Source organism: Heptranchias perlo, chromosome 35 (assembly GCF_035084215.1).
Source record: "Heptranchias perlo isolate sHepPer1 chromosome 35, sHepPer1.hap1, whole genome shotgun sequence".
Classification (NCBI taxonomy): Eukaryota; Metazoa; Chordata; class Chondrichthyes; order Hexanchiformes; family Hexanchidae; genus Heptranchias; species Heptranchias perlo.
Window position 1 is genome coordinate 23,794,738 of NC_090359.1, and position 18,675 is coordinate 23,813,412.

General features: G+C 49.7%; 1 protein-coding gene across 1 annotated transcript; it reads right to left on the minus strand.

The window, feature by feature from the left end:
- Positions 1-2,272: 2,272 nt before the first annotated feature.
- serpine1 (serpin peptidase inhibitor, clade E (nexin, plasminogen activator inhibitor type 1), member 1) lies at positions 2,273-16,882 on the minus strand. Its single transcript, XM_067972143.1, has 9 exons — positions 16,698-16,882; positions 14,704-14,996; positions 12,199-12,432; positions 10,977-11,174; positions 9,098-9,296; positions 8,147-8,247; positions 7,199-7,285; positions 6,140-6,223; positions 2,273-4,535 (listed from the first exon to the last, which is right to left on the minus strand). Exons 2-9 carry the CDS (start codon positions 14,981-14,983, stop codon positions 4,498-4,500), a joined length of 1,221 nt encoding a protein of 406 aa, XP_067828244.1. The 5' UTR covers positions 14,984-14,996; positions 16,698-16,882; the 3' UTR covers positions 2,273-4,497.
- Between the last annotated feature and the right edge of the window lie 1,793 nt (positions 16,883-18,675).

Sequence of the window (18,675 nt, forward strand, 5' to 3'; positions counted from 1 at the left end):
GGGTGGTGTGTGTGTCTCAGGATTGGTTAGTTGGGTGGTGTGTGTGTCTCAGGATTGGTTAGTTGGGTGAGACCAACCAGTTCCACATCTTGGGCCCGATGTTAGCAGGGCTGCGGGTTCTCGGCGGGGGGGGCCATCGGGCGCGTGGGTAACGCGCCCGGTGAAATTAGTCAGCTTCCCGCGCGATCGTAGCAGACAATTGACTAATTGGATGCACTTACCTGCTCCTCCGGGTTCCCCACTGCTGATCTGCGCGTCGGGCGGGCTGCGCATGCGCAGTAAGATCTGTCAGCTGGAGGCGCTCTATTTAAAGGGGCAGTCCTCCACTGACAGATGCTGCAACAAATAGCAAAAATTACAGCATGGAGCAGCCCAGGGGGGAGGCTGCTCCCAGTTTAATGATGCCTCACTCCAGGTATCAATACATGGGGTGAGGAGGAGGGGGAGGACAGAGATCTTCCTCCCGGCGGGTGGGAGGAAGCGGCCTGCCTCTGCCACCAGGAAGGCCTGGCTCGAGGTGGCAGAGGAGGTCACCAGCGCCACCAACATATCGCCCACCTGCATACAGTGCAGGAGGCGCTCCAATGACCTCAGTAGGTCAGCCACAGTAAGTACACGTAGTCTTTCCCCTACACTACGCCTGCCACATCACTGCCCCCACCCCACATCTCCTTCGGCACTGCCAACACTACTCTGTCACATCACCCCTCATACCCACTCAAACCTCATCCTCATCTTACCTGCACCTACTCACCTCGCCAGTACTCATCCCGCCACTACCACGCAACCCAATCCTCATACAATCTCATGGCTCTATCTCATACTCACCCTCTCGTGCATCTCTTTCACGGCCAGCCTCACTCAACCTGCCACTACCTGTGCTGCAGCCACAGGGCAGGCATCACATATGTGCAGTAGGCAGCGTAAGGCAAACGTGTCGTGAGCATGAAGGGGATGCACAAGGGTGTTTGAGGGTTTGTCATGGGTGTTACTTATATTGAATTTCTGAACAACTCATATTACATATTATATTGGCACCACTACTGCCATGTCTTCGCGAATCTTGTCTGGTTCGTGCAATAGTGCCCGCTCCTGAGGATCACTATGAGGACCCACAACTGATGCCACCCATTGTGTCACTGCAGAGTGGGTGTAGGTGTATTTGCAGGGCTCTTCTGCGCAGACGACTGGGAGACATCGGCGATGTCCCCGGTTGCACCCTGGAAGGATGCGGAGGAGAAGTTGTTGAGGGCAGTGGTGACGTTGACAGCGACAGGTAAGAAGATGGTGCTTGGGCCAGCCGGGAGCAGCTCGGCATGAAAGAGGCTGCAGATGTCCACGACTACATGTCGAGTGACTCTGAGCCTCCGTGTGCACTGCTGCTCAGAGAGGTCCAGGAGGCTGAGCCTTGGTCTGTGGACCCTGTGGCGAGGGTAGTGCCCTCTGCGACGCATCTCTCTCTGCGGTAGCCCTCCCTCCTGCTGTGCAGGTGGATGTGTCACAGCACTCTGTTGTGGAGCTGCACGTGTCAGAGGTGGACGGCGTGGATGGCGAGGCTGGTGATGCTGTTCGCCCTCCGAGGAGGTCATGACTGCAGCCCCCATCCGCAAGATGTACATCTGAGGGGGTCCGCAAGGTAGGTACATGTCTCTGGACCCCGGGGTACGTGTGCAGGTTGGTGACTTTGACTGTCAGGAGGAGGGTGGTGGAGGCCAAACTTTGTCCCAAGTGACGGAGTGGCCTCCTGCAATGGGTGAGGGTCTCCCCCCCCCCCCCCCCCACCTGTCAAATGGACCTTTGCAGCTGCCACAGACTGACAGCTGCAACATGTCCATTTGACCTGGGAGTGTTTCCCCCAGTGTGGGAAACAGTCCCACTTTGTTCTAAAATCCCACATAATCCCTTAATCAGGTCAGTTAATGACCTGAAATACATAAATAAATATTGTCAAGTGGCATCCCGCTGGCTTTAATTGCCTGCGGGATTCCCACCAGTGGGGGCTGCGCGTGCACGCCGGCGCGTCAGCGGGGAACCCGGAAGTACGCGGGTTCGGGGCGGGCTCCGGTCCCGCGCCGGGATTCTCCGATTTTCGGAGCCCCCCTGCCAGGAACGCACCCGATAGCGGGTGCTAAAATAGAGCCCCTTGACTCTGAGATAGAAACCAAGCGTTCGACCAACTTTGAGAGACCAACCAAATGATCTGTTGTAACTGTACAGTACTTTTCATAAGAGAAGGGAAGAAATTGAAGCAGGGGAATAAATAGGAGAAAACTTGTGCTCAGTAAGACATATTTATTTCAGTTCTTATTGCAAAACACAGAGACACAGAAAATACAAATGGTCCTATTTATAACCCAACATTTTTTTTCCCTTCTTACAATAAATTGAAAAATACATATGCACAAACCAATATAAAAACACTCTCAAGCAAAGATAGACTTTAACCATTCGTACAATGCAAATAAATGAAACCAATGCTAGCGGTTTGGTGATACTAAACTTTCCAGGTGTGGTTAGACTCTTGGTCAATCCTCTGGTTTTTCTTGGCTCGGCTGATTATTTTCAGGGGCGATGTCAGGAAGCACTTTTTCACACAAAGGGGAGTGGGAATCTGGAACTCTCTTCCCCCAGAAAAGCTGTTGAGGCTGGGGGTCAATTGGAAATTTCAAAACTGAGATCGATAGATTTTTGTTAGGTAAGGGGATCAAGGGTTATGAAACCAAGACGGGTAGATAGATTCAAGATACAGATCAGCCATGATCTAACTGAATGGAAGAACAGGCTTGACAGGCTGAATGGCCTCCTCCTGTTTCCATGTTCCTAGAATGCACTCCCTATGTGTACTGGACTGGAGTGTCTCATTCACTCAACCGGTTTGGAATTCCACTGTATATCAATCACTCCTCAATGTTCACACTCCATATATCAATATAGCTTTTGTTTTTTTTTAATACAAAACTTCTAATGTCAAAGAAATAAATTACATAAATCCCAAAAATATATTACAAACTACACTATGAGGTTTCATATTTTCAATAGTAAAGCATTTTTTATAATACAACAGTGCAAGTCCTGGTATAGATATAGATATATATATAAAAATAAGGAAGGAGCTAGAATTTCTACCCATTCACAGTGGGTGAGCAGATAGCCTGTTCCAAGCATTTGTCTCAAACTGCAGCCTCCCCACACTTGGGGGAAATTAATATGGGATTAGCATTGGGCCGTCACAAACACAGTATGGGTACTGACAGAGGACAATCAGAAGTTTATACAAGCCACTGCGGTGAAATAAGCAATGCAAGGGAAGCGGTGGCACAGTTTGCTAATGGTCCCGTCCAATGTGCTCTGGAGTGTGGTGACAGACAAGTTAATACCTGTAATTCCTCACACTCCGAGTTTCCGGTTTCCTTTAGTGATTCATGACCTATTGCGTGCCCTCACCCCAGGAGTGGCCCATGGCTGTATTACTCACAGTCAGTGCAATTAATAAATGCTCTGTCCAGTGTGGCAGTGAGTTTCCAGGCAAGTATTTGAGGATAAAGTTGCAAGGGATTATCCTGAAGTATTGCGATAACTTTCATCACGCCAACTCCTCTGGTGGCTTAAAGTGTAAGTGCACCATCTGGTGTGTAACCAAGTCCATTCAGACCAGAAGGCTGAGGGTTTGATCTCTGGTCTGTGCAGAGTTAGCTGAACTCAGGTTTGATTGGGTTAGCTGAACTCAACCAGAGAAGTGGTAGGTGTGGTCCTAGTCAATAATTACCCCTCAACCAACATCACTAAAACAGATTAGCTGGTTAATATCACATTGCTGTTTGTGGGATCTTGCTGAGCGCAAATTGGCTGCCACGTTTCCCTACATTACCACAGTGACTACACTTAATTGACCGTAAAGCACTTTGGGACGTTCTGCAGTCATGAAAGGTGCTATATAAATGCAAGTCCTTCTACTACTACAATTGGTCCAAGTGCCTCTGGGGTTAATGAAGGGGAGAAAACGGATGAGTGTCCTCTGTCAGAGCCCACACTGGGGGTTCAGAACTCATTGGCAATGGGCTCTTGTTGGGGGGAGGGGGAAGCTGGGTTGCCTTTGTACAGCAAAGCACAAACCCTTTCGGAATATACTTTAAAATGAAAAGGCATCAAATATTTCAAAAGGAGACCAAGTGCCGAATGGGTCCAGGTGTGAGACTTTGCAAGTAGGATGTTTGTGAGAGAATGGTGGTGGGGGGGAGGGGACGGCATAAAAATGAATCAGATCACTCTTTCTGTGACCATACTTAGAAATGACATCAACAAAGACTGAAGTTCAAAGTCACTGCTGGCTATATGTGAGCGAGTTCCAGGTAGGGAAATGATCACCATCCCTTGAGTTGAATCCAACTCTCCTCATTATACATTTTTCTCCCAGTTAATTCCAGTACTGTATCTTCCTTGCGGTTTTCTACAGATATGATACCTGAGTATTGCCATTTCAGAGTAGCATTCGCGACTCTATGGCTCCATGACCTGTCCCATGAATAGAATGGTGCCTACAAAACAAAAGAGAGCACTGTTAACATCAAGCTGAGGCCCGACTTTACTTCAATCATGCCTTTGAAACACATTTGAGTTTGCTATACCTGCATTCCCCTCCCCTCCTGGCCTTCCTTCAATATCCGTCAGTGTGGGGATAGACCAGACGTTGGAAGGGTTTCTCCCCCTACTGTGACATCCAGGTGAAGGGCCAAGATCAGTGTAAGGCAAGTGTGTCCAAGTCTTCTGTCTCACTGGGTTGCTTAGTGTGTAAGATGGAACCTCGGGCCATATATCGGTGGGTGTAGTGGTTACGTTAAATCGAGACTACAGCACAGAAACAGGCCGTTCGGCCCAACTGATCTATGCCTGTGTTTATGCACCACACGGGCCTCCTCCCTCCCTACTTCATCTCACCCTTTCAGGATACCCTTCTAGTCCTTTCTCCCTCTTGTTACCGGACTAATAATCCAGAGGCCTGGATTAATAATCCAGAGAATGTAAGTTCAAATCGCACCATGTTTTAAAAAAAATCTGGAAATAAAAAGCTGGTATCAGTAAAAGTAACCGTGAAGCTGTTGGATTGTTGTAAATACCTAATGGTTCACTAATGTCCTTTAGGGAAGGAAACCTGCCGTCCTTACCTGGTCTGGCCTATATGTGACTCCAGTCCCTCGCTAACACTAACTGCCCTCTGAAGTGGCCGAGCAAGTCACTCAGTTGCCACTAGGGATGGGCAAAATTTAAAGCCATTCATTTGCAGACATCTCAAGCTGCTGATACTAACCGACCTTGGTGTTCTACTTAAAGATCCACCAGTGACTTAACAGCACTAAGAACAGCCCTTTCCAAATCCCCAGTCCCACAAAATTTAGGGCAAGTAACAATTACCTGGGCTTTGAAAGCCAGATTGCCAGGGCTAGGGTGATCTGTGGACCGCAGTTTGGACATCCCCTGGTGTATGACCAAGATTGAAAAGACAAGGATATGGAGGACAAGAAGGAAGACAGTAACTGGCAGTATTTTTCAGCAGCTCTAATGTTAGATTTAGAAGCTGCGAGCCAGAAGTACAGGATGCCCGAGACCAATCGAGATGCCAGTTGTGATAGGCAGGATCTCGCCAAGCTACAGTGCCAGATCCAACAGTCAGCGAAGGGTGACCTCTCGAGTTAGCAATCAGTGTCACTCCCCGCACGATGTAAGCCAGTGTCCTACAGGAACCCTCTCCACCAACAAACGGAGTGCTAATATCAATCAAGACTTAATGTTCGAATTTGGGCTTCCCACATCAGGTGTTGACGGAGCCAAGGGGTTGCCCGTTGGATTCTGTCAATAGCGATCCCATGATGTTTGCTATCCAACGCCATCAACAACCACGACACCCCTGAAGGAGCCGTACCTTTGGGTATCAAGGGATAGGGATCAACGGCGGGTAAGTGGGGTTGAGGTACAGATCAGCCATGATCTAATTGAATGGCGGAACCGGCTCAAGGGGCTGAATGGCCTACTCCTGTTCTCATCTACATGCTTGCGCTGGAGTAGACCAACTTATAGTTTAAAGGGCCTTATCTAGCATTGAATACAGTTTGACTGTCGACCTTTCATAAAGGCATCGTCTTACCTGTGGGGTTGTGTCGCACCAAGAAGAGGAAAGGTCTGTCAATCACAACCTCAAGTGGAGCCATTCGCTCATAAAAGATGGCAGCTGGATAAAACAAAATGGCAGCCAAGGTCACTAGATGATCGACTCAGTACACCTATACTTACACGGTTCACAGTATCAATCCATAGTCACTCTGTATCAGTAATAACAACTTTCAGTTGAAAAATTAATAGGAAGGTGGACTACTTCAAAAAGGGGGCAGTGGGGTTGGAGCAAAAAAAGTAAAAGAGTTTCTAGAACATTTTATTAACAAGAGAATTAGGCAGGTGACAGCTGTATGTAAACAGTTTGCTGTAACAAGGTAATTGCAAGCTCTGGCCAGAGGGCGGCTCTGTGGAGTGAGTTTCCGAAGTGGCTCTCCCAACTCAAGTCACGATCTTGTATAAAGAAAACCCGTGTATTTATTGCGTGACTGTGGGCAACGGTATGGGAACTTTGCGAGCAGCATCTTGAGTGTAAGGGGAGCTGCTCCGATGGCTCGCTGAGTAAATGCACAGCCAGGTGTGGTACCGAGCCGATACGGGTCATCTTCAATCCCCAGTCAGCTGATCTCAGCCAGGCCACCACAATTGTCCTTGGCACCCCTGGGCTATAAAGTGGCAAAAATCAGCCAAGGTTAAATTGCTGAACGTGCATGGACGTCAAGATCAGGCTCAGCTGTGATGCCCTCCATGGCCAAATAGCTCGCCCTCACTCATTCTCTAATTTGGAGGAGTGGTGGGGGAGGGAGGGTTGAGTTCAAAGTACTGCAGAAGTGCCAATGCTTGTAGGACTGCAGCCCAGAAAGAAACACGGGGGGGGGGGGTGGTGGGAGAATTCAACTGCGGCAGGCAGCACGCAAATGGAGGTAGTGGATCGGCTGCTCGTTGTACACCTCCCGCCCCACGCCCGCTTGATTCAAAATCAACCGGGGTGTATAACGGGCGGCCAGTTCACTCCTGCCATTTTTGTGTTGCCTGTCACCTTCAGGAAAGGCTTGGGACATATAGCGATCCCAGCGAGGCTGCTCAGACCTACCAGTGGCTGCGGACGCCTTGGTTCCACTCTCGTTCACTTCGATCTTTACTTTCTGCAGAGCCTTCGACACAAACAGCTGCTCGGTTTCTGCATCAATGAAAAGGAGGAACGAGGATTAGCCTTCAGTCCGACACCCGATTCACAACAGACAGAAACTGCATCCTCCAATTTAACCGGGACACTGAGGTTAGTTTGTTCATATTATATTTGAGTGAAATTAGGAAGCACTTTCTTTCACACAAAAGGTAGTGAAAATCTGGAACTCCATGCGCCCTCCCCCCACCAAAAAGCCGTGGATGCTAGTCCATTTGGAGCTTTCAAGGCTGAGATTGATTATATTTTTGTTAGGTAGGAGCATCAGGGGATGGGCAAGAAATGCTGGCGGCAGCCACATCTCGAGAATGAATAAACATTCAGTCCCTCCACCACCCGCGCACAGCGGCTGCAGTGTGTACTATCTACAGGAGGCACTGCAGCAACTCGCCAAGGCTTCTTCGACAGCACCTCCCAAACCCGCGACCTCTACCACCTAGAAGGACAAGGGCAGCAGGCGCATCGGGAACAACACCACCTGCACGTTCCCCTCCAAGTCACACACGCCATCCCAACTTGGACATATATCGGCCTGCAGCGGTTCAAGAAGAAGGCCCGCCACCGCTTTCTCAAGGGCAACTAGGGATGGGCAATAAATGCCAGCGACGCCCACATCCCGAGATTGAATTTTTGAAAAACCTCAGGAAGACCAAAGCTCCCACCACAAACTCCGCTCCCTCGCCACCGATTCCATCCCCCTCCCTTGCCAGGCTGAACCAGACTGTTCGCAGCCTTGGCACCCTATTCGACCCAAATTGTGCTTTTCAGACTATTTCCCCCACCCACTGTCCCTTTAGGAAGAGTCAACATTGTTCCAAGGCTGCTGTGCTAGGCCTCCCATGAGCAGCTACTTACTGCTGATCTTTGTAAAGTCTGCCTTTCCGACGTTAAACATGTCCGTTATTCCCATGTCCGACAGCGGCTTCCTCAGATCTGTCTCAATGTCCAGGGAAAACCTGCCAGGCAAATGTGTAGACACGTCAAGAAAAATCCTCCCAAAATATTTCACACCATTTCAACTGTTCAAATGTTGTATTTCATTACAAGTTATCAGGGTTCTGATTAGTGATTACATTATTAATGGACACTGGAGGACGGACTGCCAAGAGTTAATGTTCTGACACTGTAGACAAGCCAGATTAATCCTCACGGAAGTCAGATGGAATAATTACTAAAGAACTCTAGCTAATGTTATCCCAGCTCTCAGTAACCCCTCCCCCAGCACCCTGTGTTACTGCCCGTATCTCTACTGATGTTAATCCAGTCCCTTCACAGTGTTGGGATCTTCCCTCCTACAGTAGGATAGAGTCAGGGAGTAACTCTTCCCCCCCCTACACTAGGATAGAGTCAGGGAGTAACTCTTCCCCCCCACACCATGATAGAGTCAGGGAGTAACTCTCCCCTACACTAGGATAGAGTCAGGAAGTAATTTCCCCTACACCGTGATAGAGTCAGGGAGTAACTCTTCCCCCCTACTCTAGGATAGAGTCAGGGAGTAACTCTTCCCCCCCTACACTAGGATAGAGTCAGGGAGTAACTCTCCCCCTATAGTAGGATAGAGTCAGGGAGTAACTCTCCCCTACACTAGGATAGAGTCAGGGAGTAACTCTCCCCTACACTAGGATAGAGTCAGGAAGTAATTTCCCCTACACCGTGATAGAGTCAGGGAGTAACTCCCACCACCCCCCAACACTAGGATAGAGTCGGAGTAACCGCCCCCCCCCCAAACTAGGATAATTACAAACCCGAAGGCGCGAGCTGTTGTAAGGACCCCTCCCCTCTATCCCACAATGCACACTCTCTTACTTGGGTAAGACAAGCTGGCGTTTGACCTTTTCCAGATTGTTCTTCCACTCGTTGACCAGTCGGACGGTGATGATCTTAGTGAGGGCGGAGAGCGGGACCTCCTTCTGGAACGGGGCCACGATGTACATGCTGAGGGTCTCCCCGTGATATGGCAGCTCAATCACATCATAGTCCAGGCCGCTGGGGGTCACAAATTCACCTGGAGGAACAAAGTGCCTTGATTATTGGGGCAGAGAACCAATCGGCTGTCAAATCCGCACGTCCCAACATGGTTGCTGCCTTCCTCCGCGTTAGGTCAGTTTCGTTAAGTTACACGTACAGTTAAATCCAACTCTAATGTAACACAGCGTCAGCCATGGCTCAGCAGGTAGCACTCTCCCCTCTGAATCAGAAGGTCGTGGGTTCATAGCCCCACTCCAGAGACTTGAGCACGTAATGCAGGCTGATACTTCTCAGTGCAGTACTGAGGGAGTGCTGCACTGTCGGAAGCGCCGTCTTTCGGATGAGACGTTAAACCAAGGCCCCGTCTAAGGTGGGCGTAAAAGATCCCACAAACACCATTCAACGGGTGAGTCCTCCCGGTGTTCTGGCCAATATTTATCCCTCACACCAACGTCGCTAAAAAACAGATTATCTGGTAATTTATCTCATTGCTGTTTGTCCACTTTTGTGCTCGAGTCTCTGGAATGGGCCTTGAACCCACAACCTTCTGACTCAGAGGCGAGGAGAGTGGGATTAGACTGTGGTGAGAGCACAGATTTGATGGGTCGAATGGGCGGTTTCTGTGCTGTTAACATTCTCAGACGGCCCCTCCCTCTTTAACTAGTCTTTGAGGCTTTTTGTTCCTGGCTCCAGCTTGGGGTTAGTGAGGAGAGGGCTCCACCTACACAACGCACGCTGTCCTCATGCGTTTGGAATGTGCAGAGGAAGCGACCTGCAGTTATGAACCAGCTCCGCTGTTGCCGGTTCAGGCTGGATTAATTCCGTCCCGCAGGCACACGTCAAATGCACCACTACTTACCTTCAGTCCCAACCCCACCCACTGCATTAAAAACAAACCCCACTCCCTCCACATGAATTTCTGCTCACGTTCCACAGATGGCAGCAACTCTCCTGTACATCGTCCCAACACCCATTCATGCACACACAGGGAGCAATGGTGGGCCATTTGACCACAGCGAGCCTCAGCTCATCTGCTGCTCAAACCCTCATCCATGCCTTTGTTACCTTCAGACTCGACTATTCCAATGCTCTCCTGGCTGGCGTCCCATCTTCCACCCTCCATAAACTTGAGCCCCTCCAAAACTCTGCTGCCCGTATCCTAACTCGTGCCAAATCCTGTTCACCCATCACCCCCTGTGCTCGCTGACCTACATTGGCTCCCGGTCCGGCAATGGCTTGATTTTAAAATTCTCATCCTTGTTTACAAATCTCTCCATAGGCTCCTCACCCCTCCCTATCTCTGTAACCTCCTCCAGCCCAACAACCCTCAGAGATCTCAGCGCTCCTCCAATTCTGGTTAACATGGACTACTTCTCCTCTTGGGCATCCCTGATTTCCTTTTCTCCACCGTAGGCGACCGTGCCTTCAGCTGCCTAGGCCCTTAGCTCTGGAATTCCCTCCCTAAACCTCTCCGCCTCTCTACCTCTCTCTCCTCCTTTAAGACGCTCCTTATAACCTACCTCTTGACTAAGCTTTTGGTCACCTGTCCTAATATCTCCTTATGTGGCTCAGTGCCAAATTTTGTTTGATGGCGCTCCTGTGAAGCGCCTTGGAACGTTTTATTACATTAAAAGTTGTTGTCGTTGGAGGGGGGAAAAAGCCCCCTCCCCCTCTCCCCCTCCCCCTCCCTTCAGACTGGTGAGATCTGGTTACTCACTTGCATTCAGTCTGGCGCTCTGCGACATCATGGGCACCAGCATCTTGGTCCCGTCCGCCTTGTAGAACTCGCGCTGGTGGGTGCCCTCGATGGGGAACGGCATCTTCCACAAGCCCTTGAAGTAGACTGCGTTGACCAGAACCATGCGGGTAAGAACCGGATCCAGCAATCCCGGGCGGAGAAAGTGGTGGATCATACCTGGAAGAGGGGGGCGGCAAATACAATTAGACTGACGGACCTTAAAATACAGACTACCTGAAGCTGAAGCAAAGCTCACCCGAGATAGATTTCGACCCCAGCAAGTTCGGAAGAATTCTCCTGTACTTTTTCCCCCCTCAAATTCTCTTCTCCCCCAATTATTTATGCTGGTCTCTTCTACTGAATATTTTTGTGCAAATCAACCTAAGGAATATCAGCACTGGGAGCACTACTTCACCTTTGCTACCCAGTGTCAGTATCAAACACTCCCAGGGCAGGTACAGCAAGGGTTAGATACAGAGTAAAGCTCCCTCTACACTGTCCCATCAAACACTCCCAGGGCAGGTACAGCACGGGGTTAGATACAGAGTAAAGCTCCCTCTACACTGTCCCATCAAACACTCCCAGGGCAGGTACAGCACGGGTTAGATGCAGAGTAAAGCTCCCTCTACACTGTCCCATCAAACACTCCCAGGGCAGGTACAGCACGGGTTAGATACAGAGTAAAGCTCCCTCTCCACTGTCCCATCAAACACTCCCAGGGCAGGTACAGCACGGGTTAGATACAGAGTAAAGCTCGCTCTACACTGTCCCATCAAACACTCCCAGGGCAGGTACAGCACGGGTTAGATACAGAGTAAAGCTCCCTCTACACTGTCCCATCAAACACTCCCAGGGCAGGTACAGCACGGGTTAGATATAGAGTAAAGCTCCCTCTACACTGTCCCATCAAACACTCCCAGGGCAGGTACAGCACGGGTTAGATATAGAGTAAAGCTCCCTCTACACTGTCTCTTCAAACAATTAAACCCAGAGCCCAGAAATTAAGCAGGCGGTCTTCTTACTAATTGGGCTGATTTCAAATAGGGCCCATATTGTCAGAAGAGAGGAGACTCATGTCATCAGTCTGGCCTGGATTGGATTCCAGGTCCCAGAGGTGAAAGGACAAGGTCACGAGCACCATCACGCCCAATCCCTCAAGCAGTTTATTCATACATTAAAAAAAAAGAAGCTGCGGACTCACCTCTGGTTTGTGCTTCGACCCATTTATTGATGATGTATGTGGCCATCTTGGAGTCCTGGAAGAACACCTGCTTGGGCCAGCCGTTGAATGCCCTCCGGTAATTCTTTATGTAGGCCCTCGGGAGCTGCATGTTCCTCTGGATGAACACGCCGTTGGCCGTGTGGACAATATCCCGGTTGCTCTTGGCGGTGAGTTCTTTCTGGAGATGCTTCAGCGCTGTGGGTATACCCTTGTCTGCCCGGTGAGAAAAAGAATCCAATGAGTATGCAGTTCCCTCCCTAAACCTCTCCACCTTCTTTAAGACCCTCCTTAAAACCTACCTCCTTGACCAAGCTTTTGGCCACCTGTCCTAAAAGTCTCCTACTTTGGTTCGGTGTCAATCTTTGTCTGATTACGCTCCTGTGAAGCCCCTGGGATGTTAAAGGCGCTGTCTAAATGCAAGTTCTTGTAAAGAACAAACACGCACCAGACAGCTGAGTGTATGTGTTGATACTGTACACCCACATACAAGGCTTGTGGAATCATTCACACCTGGCCCTGAGTACCGTCTGACTAAGGGTAGCCTGCAAAATACAGGATCAGACGGAAGACTGACTCACCCTTACAGCCCACCTCCATCCTGTTGACACACAATCCACTCAAGACCCTTACTCGTACTCAGCCTCACAGTCAGCCATGCACAGGGCAGAATGAGAGACAGAGAGTGACATTCAGAGAGTGCTAGAGACAGAAAGAACGAACACGCAGCAGGGATCTGCGTGTATGTGTTGAGACCGTACTTGCGTTCTGCCTCCCAAGTACTTCTCCGTCGAGCTGCCAGACTCAAAAAGCCGAGGTCACCATTTCACGGGTCAGGCCAACGGCTGCCTAATCTGGTGACGGCGGCAAAGACTGACGTTTTATTTGGGGGTGGGGGAAAGAAGGGGTTGGAGGCAGCTGAGTGGCCGGCCTCCATTTTGGAAACGAGGAGTTCCCTCACGTCTGGAATCAGAGATGCGGCTGAGATGAGGTAAAGGCCAAGAAATGGCAAACTGCAAGACCCCAAGCTTGGAATTTTGAAAGCCTACAGCGGAAAGGAAGGCGGAGTGAGGTGAGGAGTTCCACGGTTGAGCCAGCTCGGATCATGAAAGGTGCTGTGTGGGGAGGGCAGGGGGAGCCCTCTTCTCCTGCGGTATGCTTTCCTCCTTTACCAAAGTACTGGGATTAAGGAGCCGTGTTTTCGCCCTCAATCACTGCTGCCTGCTCCAGAGCGACAACGAAAGGGAACATCGGAGAGAAAAAAAAACGAGTGTCTATCTGAGCAACCTCAATATAGGTGGGTGATCAGGCCTGGGACTGGTTTATGCTGCAGTGCTGATTCCTGCCACCAGAGGCCCTCACTTAGCTGTAGAGACATTGATTTAATAGCACAAAGCATTTTACTTTAGTCCCCAATTCCCGCAGCCAACACACAGCGAGGTTCTCCAGGTGTCCATCTCCAATCTCCCCACGCCCACATACAAGGCTTGTGGAATCATTCACACCTGGCCCTGAGTACTGTCTGACTAAGGGTAGCCTGCAAAATACAGGATCAGACGGAAGACTGACTCACCTTTACAGCCCACCTCCATCCTGTTGATGCACAATCCACTCAAGACCCTTACTCGTACTGAGCCTTATAGTCAGTCGTGCACAGGGCAGAATGAGAGACAGAAAGGGAGAGTGCGACAGAGAGCGTAAGCTGGAGAGAGTGAGAGGCAAGGAGAGACACCCAGTGAGGGACACTCAGAGAGAGAGACCCCCTCACACAGAGCAAGGAGAGAGAGAGAGAGACCCCCACACACACAGCAAGGAGAGAGAGAGAGACCCCCACACACAGAGCAAGGAGAGAGAGAGAAAGACCCCCACACACAGAGCAAGGAGAGAGAGAGAGAAAGACCCCCACACACAGAGCAAGGAGAGAGAGAGAGACCCCCACACACAGAGCAAGGAGAGAGAGAGAGAGACCCCCACACACAGAGCAAGGAGAGAGAGAGACCCCCACACACAGAGCAAGGAGAGAGAGAGAGACCCCCACACACAGAGCAAGGAGAGAGAGAGAGAGACCCCTACACAAAGAGCGAGAGAGAGAGATTCCCACACACAGAGCGAGAGAGAGAGAGAGACCCACGCATGGAGCAAGAAAGAGAGAGCGACACAGAGCGAGAGAGAGAGAGAGAGAGAGACACACAGAGAGAAAAAGAGAGAGACCCACACACGCAGCAAGGAGGGAAAGACCCATGCACAGAGCAAGGAGAGAGAGAGACACACACACAGAGCAAGAAAGAAAGAGAGGGAGACAGAGAGAGAGACACACATACACACAGAGAGAGAGAGAGAGAAACCCACACACACAGAGCTAGGAGAGAGACACACACAGACAGATGCAGCGAGATATCTTCCGCGGATTGCAGGCTGTATTTAAATCCCAGGACCAGTGTTACATTTACAAATGAGCCACCGTGTCCATGGAACCGGAACGCTCACCTTCCAGCCGGTATCCCATGGCGGTGCGGAGCTGGGCGAGTGTGTCCCCGGCTGCTCCCAGTTGTGCCATTCCCATCAGCGCTGCCGCGCCATAGGGAGAGAACACCACGTTCCGGTCCCCGGCAGACTCGGCAATCCTCTGGAAGACGCGGATCCCAAAGTCGGTGCCGAGCTCGGACACGGGAGGGCCGGTGGCGACGGCGGTGGCAGCCCGGCAGAGGATCGCCGCGGCGACCAGGAGGGCCGTCAGGCCCAGGAAGGACTTGCTGCTGCTCTTCATAGTCACGGGACTCCTGAAACAGAAGAAAAATGTAAACGTTCGTTCGCCAGAGGGAGAAACTTCAACTGAAATCACTTGGCGATTTGGCCAGTTATCGCATTGCTGTTTGTGGGAGCTTGCTGTGCGCACATTTGCTGCCACATTTCTCCCACGTTGCAACACTTCAAAAGTACTTCTTTGGCTGTGAAGCACTTTGGGACGTCCTGAGGTCGTAGAGGGCGCTGGAGAAATGCACGTTCTCTCTTTTCTTAACTCTACTCCTTTGGAACATTTCCCGGCTAGAAGAGATTCCAAGAAAATGACTCACAGGCACAGTCGAGAAAGTGAAAACGGTGAAAAAAAATTTTTTTTTAAAAAGAGGGCCCAGACTCGAGAAAATGAAAGCTGGGAGCTGAGCTCAGCCGGGGTTACAATTAACCTAAATGCGGCAGCCGATTTGCGCACAGCAAGATCCCGCAAACGGAAACTGAGACGAATGACCAGTTAATTTCCCCAGCATCGCAACATTGACTACACTTCAAATAGTACTTCATTGATTGCGAAACGCTTTGGGACGTCCCGAGATCATGAAAGGCGCTATATAAATGCAAGTCTGTTTTTTTAAAAATCTGTTTCGGGGGTGTTGGATGAGAGAGGAATTTGGAGAAGGCACTACGAGAGCTCGCTGCTCTTCTTCACATAAGTGCAGTGCTAATAGCTCTGTTTTTACACTAAAAAGAATGAATTATCCAGTAATATGAACTAAATAATGGAAAAACACAGCAAAGTGGGCATCAGACTATTTGAATTAAGAGAAAACTTTAACTCCTCGGGATCATTAACATCTACCTGAACCATTTGAATAGATAGAATAATATCTCAACCCAAAGACGGTACCTCTGACAGTGCAGCACTCCCTCAGCACTGCACTGGAGTGTCAGCCTGGATTATGTGCTCAAGTCCTGGAGTGGGACTTGAACCTATAACCTTCTGGCGTCGAGGCAAGAGTGTGGACACTGAGGCAAACAGAAGACAAATAAAATACTACTTTTAAAACAAAGTGACTTCCTGATAAGTCCAGAATTAGAATTTCACATCCCCAATTATAAAACAATATTGTTGTCTCGAGAAGAGCTGGTAAATGTCGCAGCCCAAGCAACTGTCATGATATAGTGAGTATAAAACTGGTCCATTCAACTGGTCCAGCCCCTCTGTTTTGTATTACAGCAAACAACGGAAAGTCAGTCTCAGAGCGGCAACTCCGGACAAACCAGCCCAACTTTAACAACATCCTTACTAGAGCTCATCCTTCCAGTACAAGCTTCCAGTCCCCAGCTAGAGTGGCTGTGGATACACACAGACAGAAACATACACACACACACACACACACACACACAGACATACACACACAGGTACACATACAGACACATACACAGAGACGCAGAGCTAGACACAGGTACACATACAGACACAGACGCAGAGACAGACACAGGTACACATACAGACACAGAGATGCAGAGACAGACAGAGGTACACATACACACACGGACGCAGAGACATACACACACACGTACACATACATGCAGATACAGAGAGATGCACATTCACACATACACATGCAGAGAGACACATACACACATATACACACAGATACAGAGCGACGCAAACATACATATTCACACACACACACACACACACATGCACATATAGATATACAGTGCATCGAGTGACTTACGGTGCCAGGCAGTACTTTCTGCTTTCTGCTCTCTGTTCTCTGCTCTCTGTAGTGCCCTGTAGTGTCTGCAGCAGACTCTGTATGTTTCACTGCTGTGTAACAACTCCTCTCATTCACTCTCCTCCTTTTGCTCCCTTTTATGCTCCTCGGAGATGCCAGACGGAAGCTGATTTGCTGAGTAAATCACTACTGTCCCGTGAACTGCTCCACCCCCACCCTGGTTACTGTAAACAAGCCCACACTGGCTTTCCCAACACCAACATCACCAAGAACACAGAGCTTCCACCAGGGTCCTAGTGTCCATGATGCCATTTGAAAATTTCCAGTTAACCAATTCACTGCCAATCTGCAGACAGGGCTGTCACAGTGTCCTTCACTTAATGAAAATTTTATTCCCTCTCCCCCTTGCCTGACAGCACTGATACTTGCTGGGACACAATTTCATGGGCACTAGCTGCCCTTCAACACCTTGCTGACCAGCCATGTGTGAACTTGGGGTATGTGTAGAGAGAGCATTCAGAGTTATATGACACTGGGGTACAGTATTGGTGGGTATAGGTCTGTCACTATATAACACTGGGTACAATACTGGTGAGCATAGGTCTGTCACTATATAACACTGGGTACAGTACTGGTGAGCATAGGTCTGTCACTGTACAATGGGTACAATACTGGTGGGCACAGGTCTGTCACTGTATAACACTGGGGTACAATACTGGTGGGTACAGGTCTGTCAATGTACAACACGGGTACAGTACTGGTGGGTACAGGTCTGTCAATGTACAACACGGGTACAGTACTGGTGGGCACAGGTCTGTCACTGTATAACACGGGTACAGTACTGGTGGGCACAGGTCTATCACTGTATAACACTGGGGTACAGTACTGGTGGGTACAGGTCTGTCACTGTATAACACGGGTACAGTACTGGTGGGTACAGGTCTGTCACTGTATAACACTGGGGTACAGTACTGGTGGGCACAGGTCTGTCACTGTATAACACGGGTACAGTACTGGTGGGCACAGGTCTATCACTATAACACTGGGGTACAGTACTGGTGGGTACAGGTCTGTCACTGTATAACACGGGTACAGTACTGATGGGTACAGGTCTGTCACTGTATAACACTGGGGTACAGGACTGGTGGATACAAGTTTAGCACACCCCCCACCTACCTGGGACAGACCACACTGTCGCCCCTCCCTCTGTTTCCCTCAGCGGGTAGAAATGAAGGGAGCTGTACTGGGTGTCGGCTGTGGCTCAGTGGTAGCACTCTCACCTCTGAATCAGAAGGTTGTAGGTTTAAGCCCTAGAGACTTGAGCCCATAATGGTTGGCCGACACTCCAAGGGCAGTACTGGGGGAGTGCAGCACTGTCGGAGGTGCCGTCTTTCGGATGAGACGTTAAAACGAGGCCCCGTTTGCCCTCTCAGGCGAACGTAAAAGATCCCACGGCCACTGTTTCGAAGAAGAGCAGGGGAGTTCTCCCCGGTGTGCTGGCCAATATTTACCCTTCAACCAACATCACTAAAAAAAAACAGATTATCTGGTCATTATCTCATTGCTGTTTGTGGGACCTTTCTGTGCGCAAATTGGCTGCCGCGTTTCCTACATTACAACAGTGAGTGCATTTCAAAAGAATTTCAATGGCTGTAAAGTACTTTGGGACGTCCTGCGGTCATGAAAAGCGTGATGTAAACGCAAGTTTACTGTGTCGTAAAAAATGTTTAAATTAAACCTTAATTTGGCAAGAATTTAAAAAATGAAAATGAAACCAAATGAGCCTGGAGCCCCCCAGAGAAATGAGCTCACATCTCATCACCAGGAGGAACGCATCCAAGTCGAGGGAGAGATGATAGTGTAATGGTTTTCATGATTAGCCCGTTCCCTCCTGTTCAAATCTATCCCAAGGGATATGAATGTTTGCAGCCAGACAGCCCCCTGTGGTTTTGTCTGTCGCCTCAGGGTGGCAGCAGAA

Excerpts from the sequence above, each read along its gene's own strand:
- serpine1 (XM_067972143.1), bottom strand. The coding sequence starts at position 14,983 with ATGAAGAGCAGCAGCAAGTCCTTCCTGGGCCTGACGGCCCTCCTGGTC. Across the intron at positions 11,175-12,198 it reads GGTCGAAGCACAAACCAGAG|GTATGATCCACCACTTTCTC; the intron begins GTGAGTCCGCAG and ends CCCCTCTTCCAG. Across the intron at positions 4,536-6,139 it reads GGTGCGACACAACCCCACAG|GCACCATTCTATTCATGGGA; the intron begins GTAAGACGATGC and ends TTTGTTTTGTAG.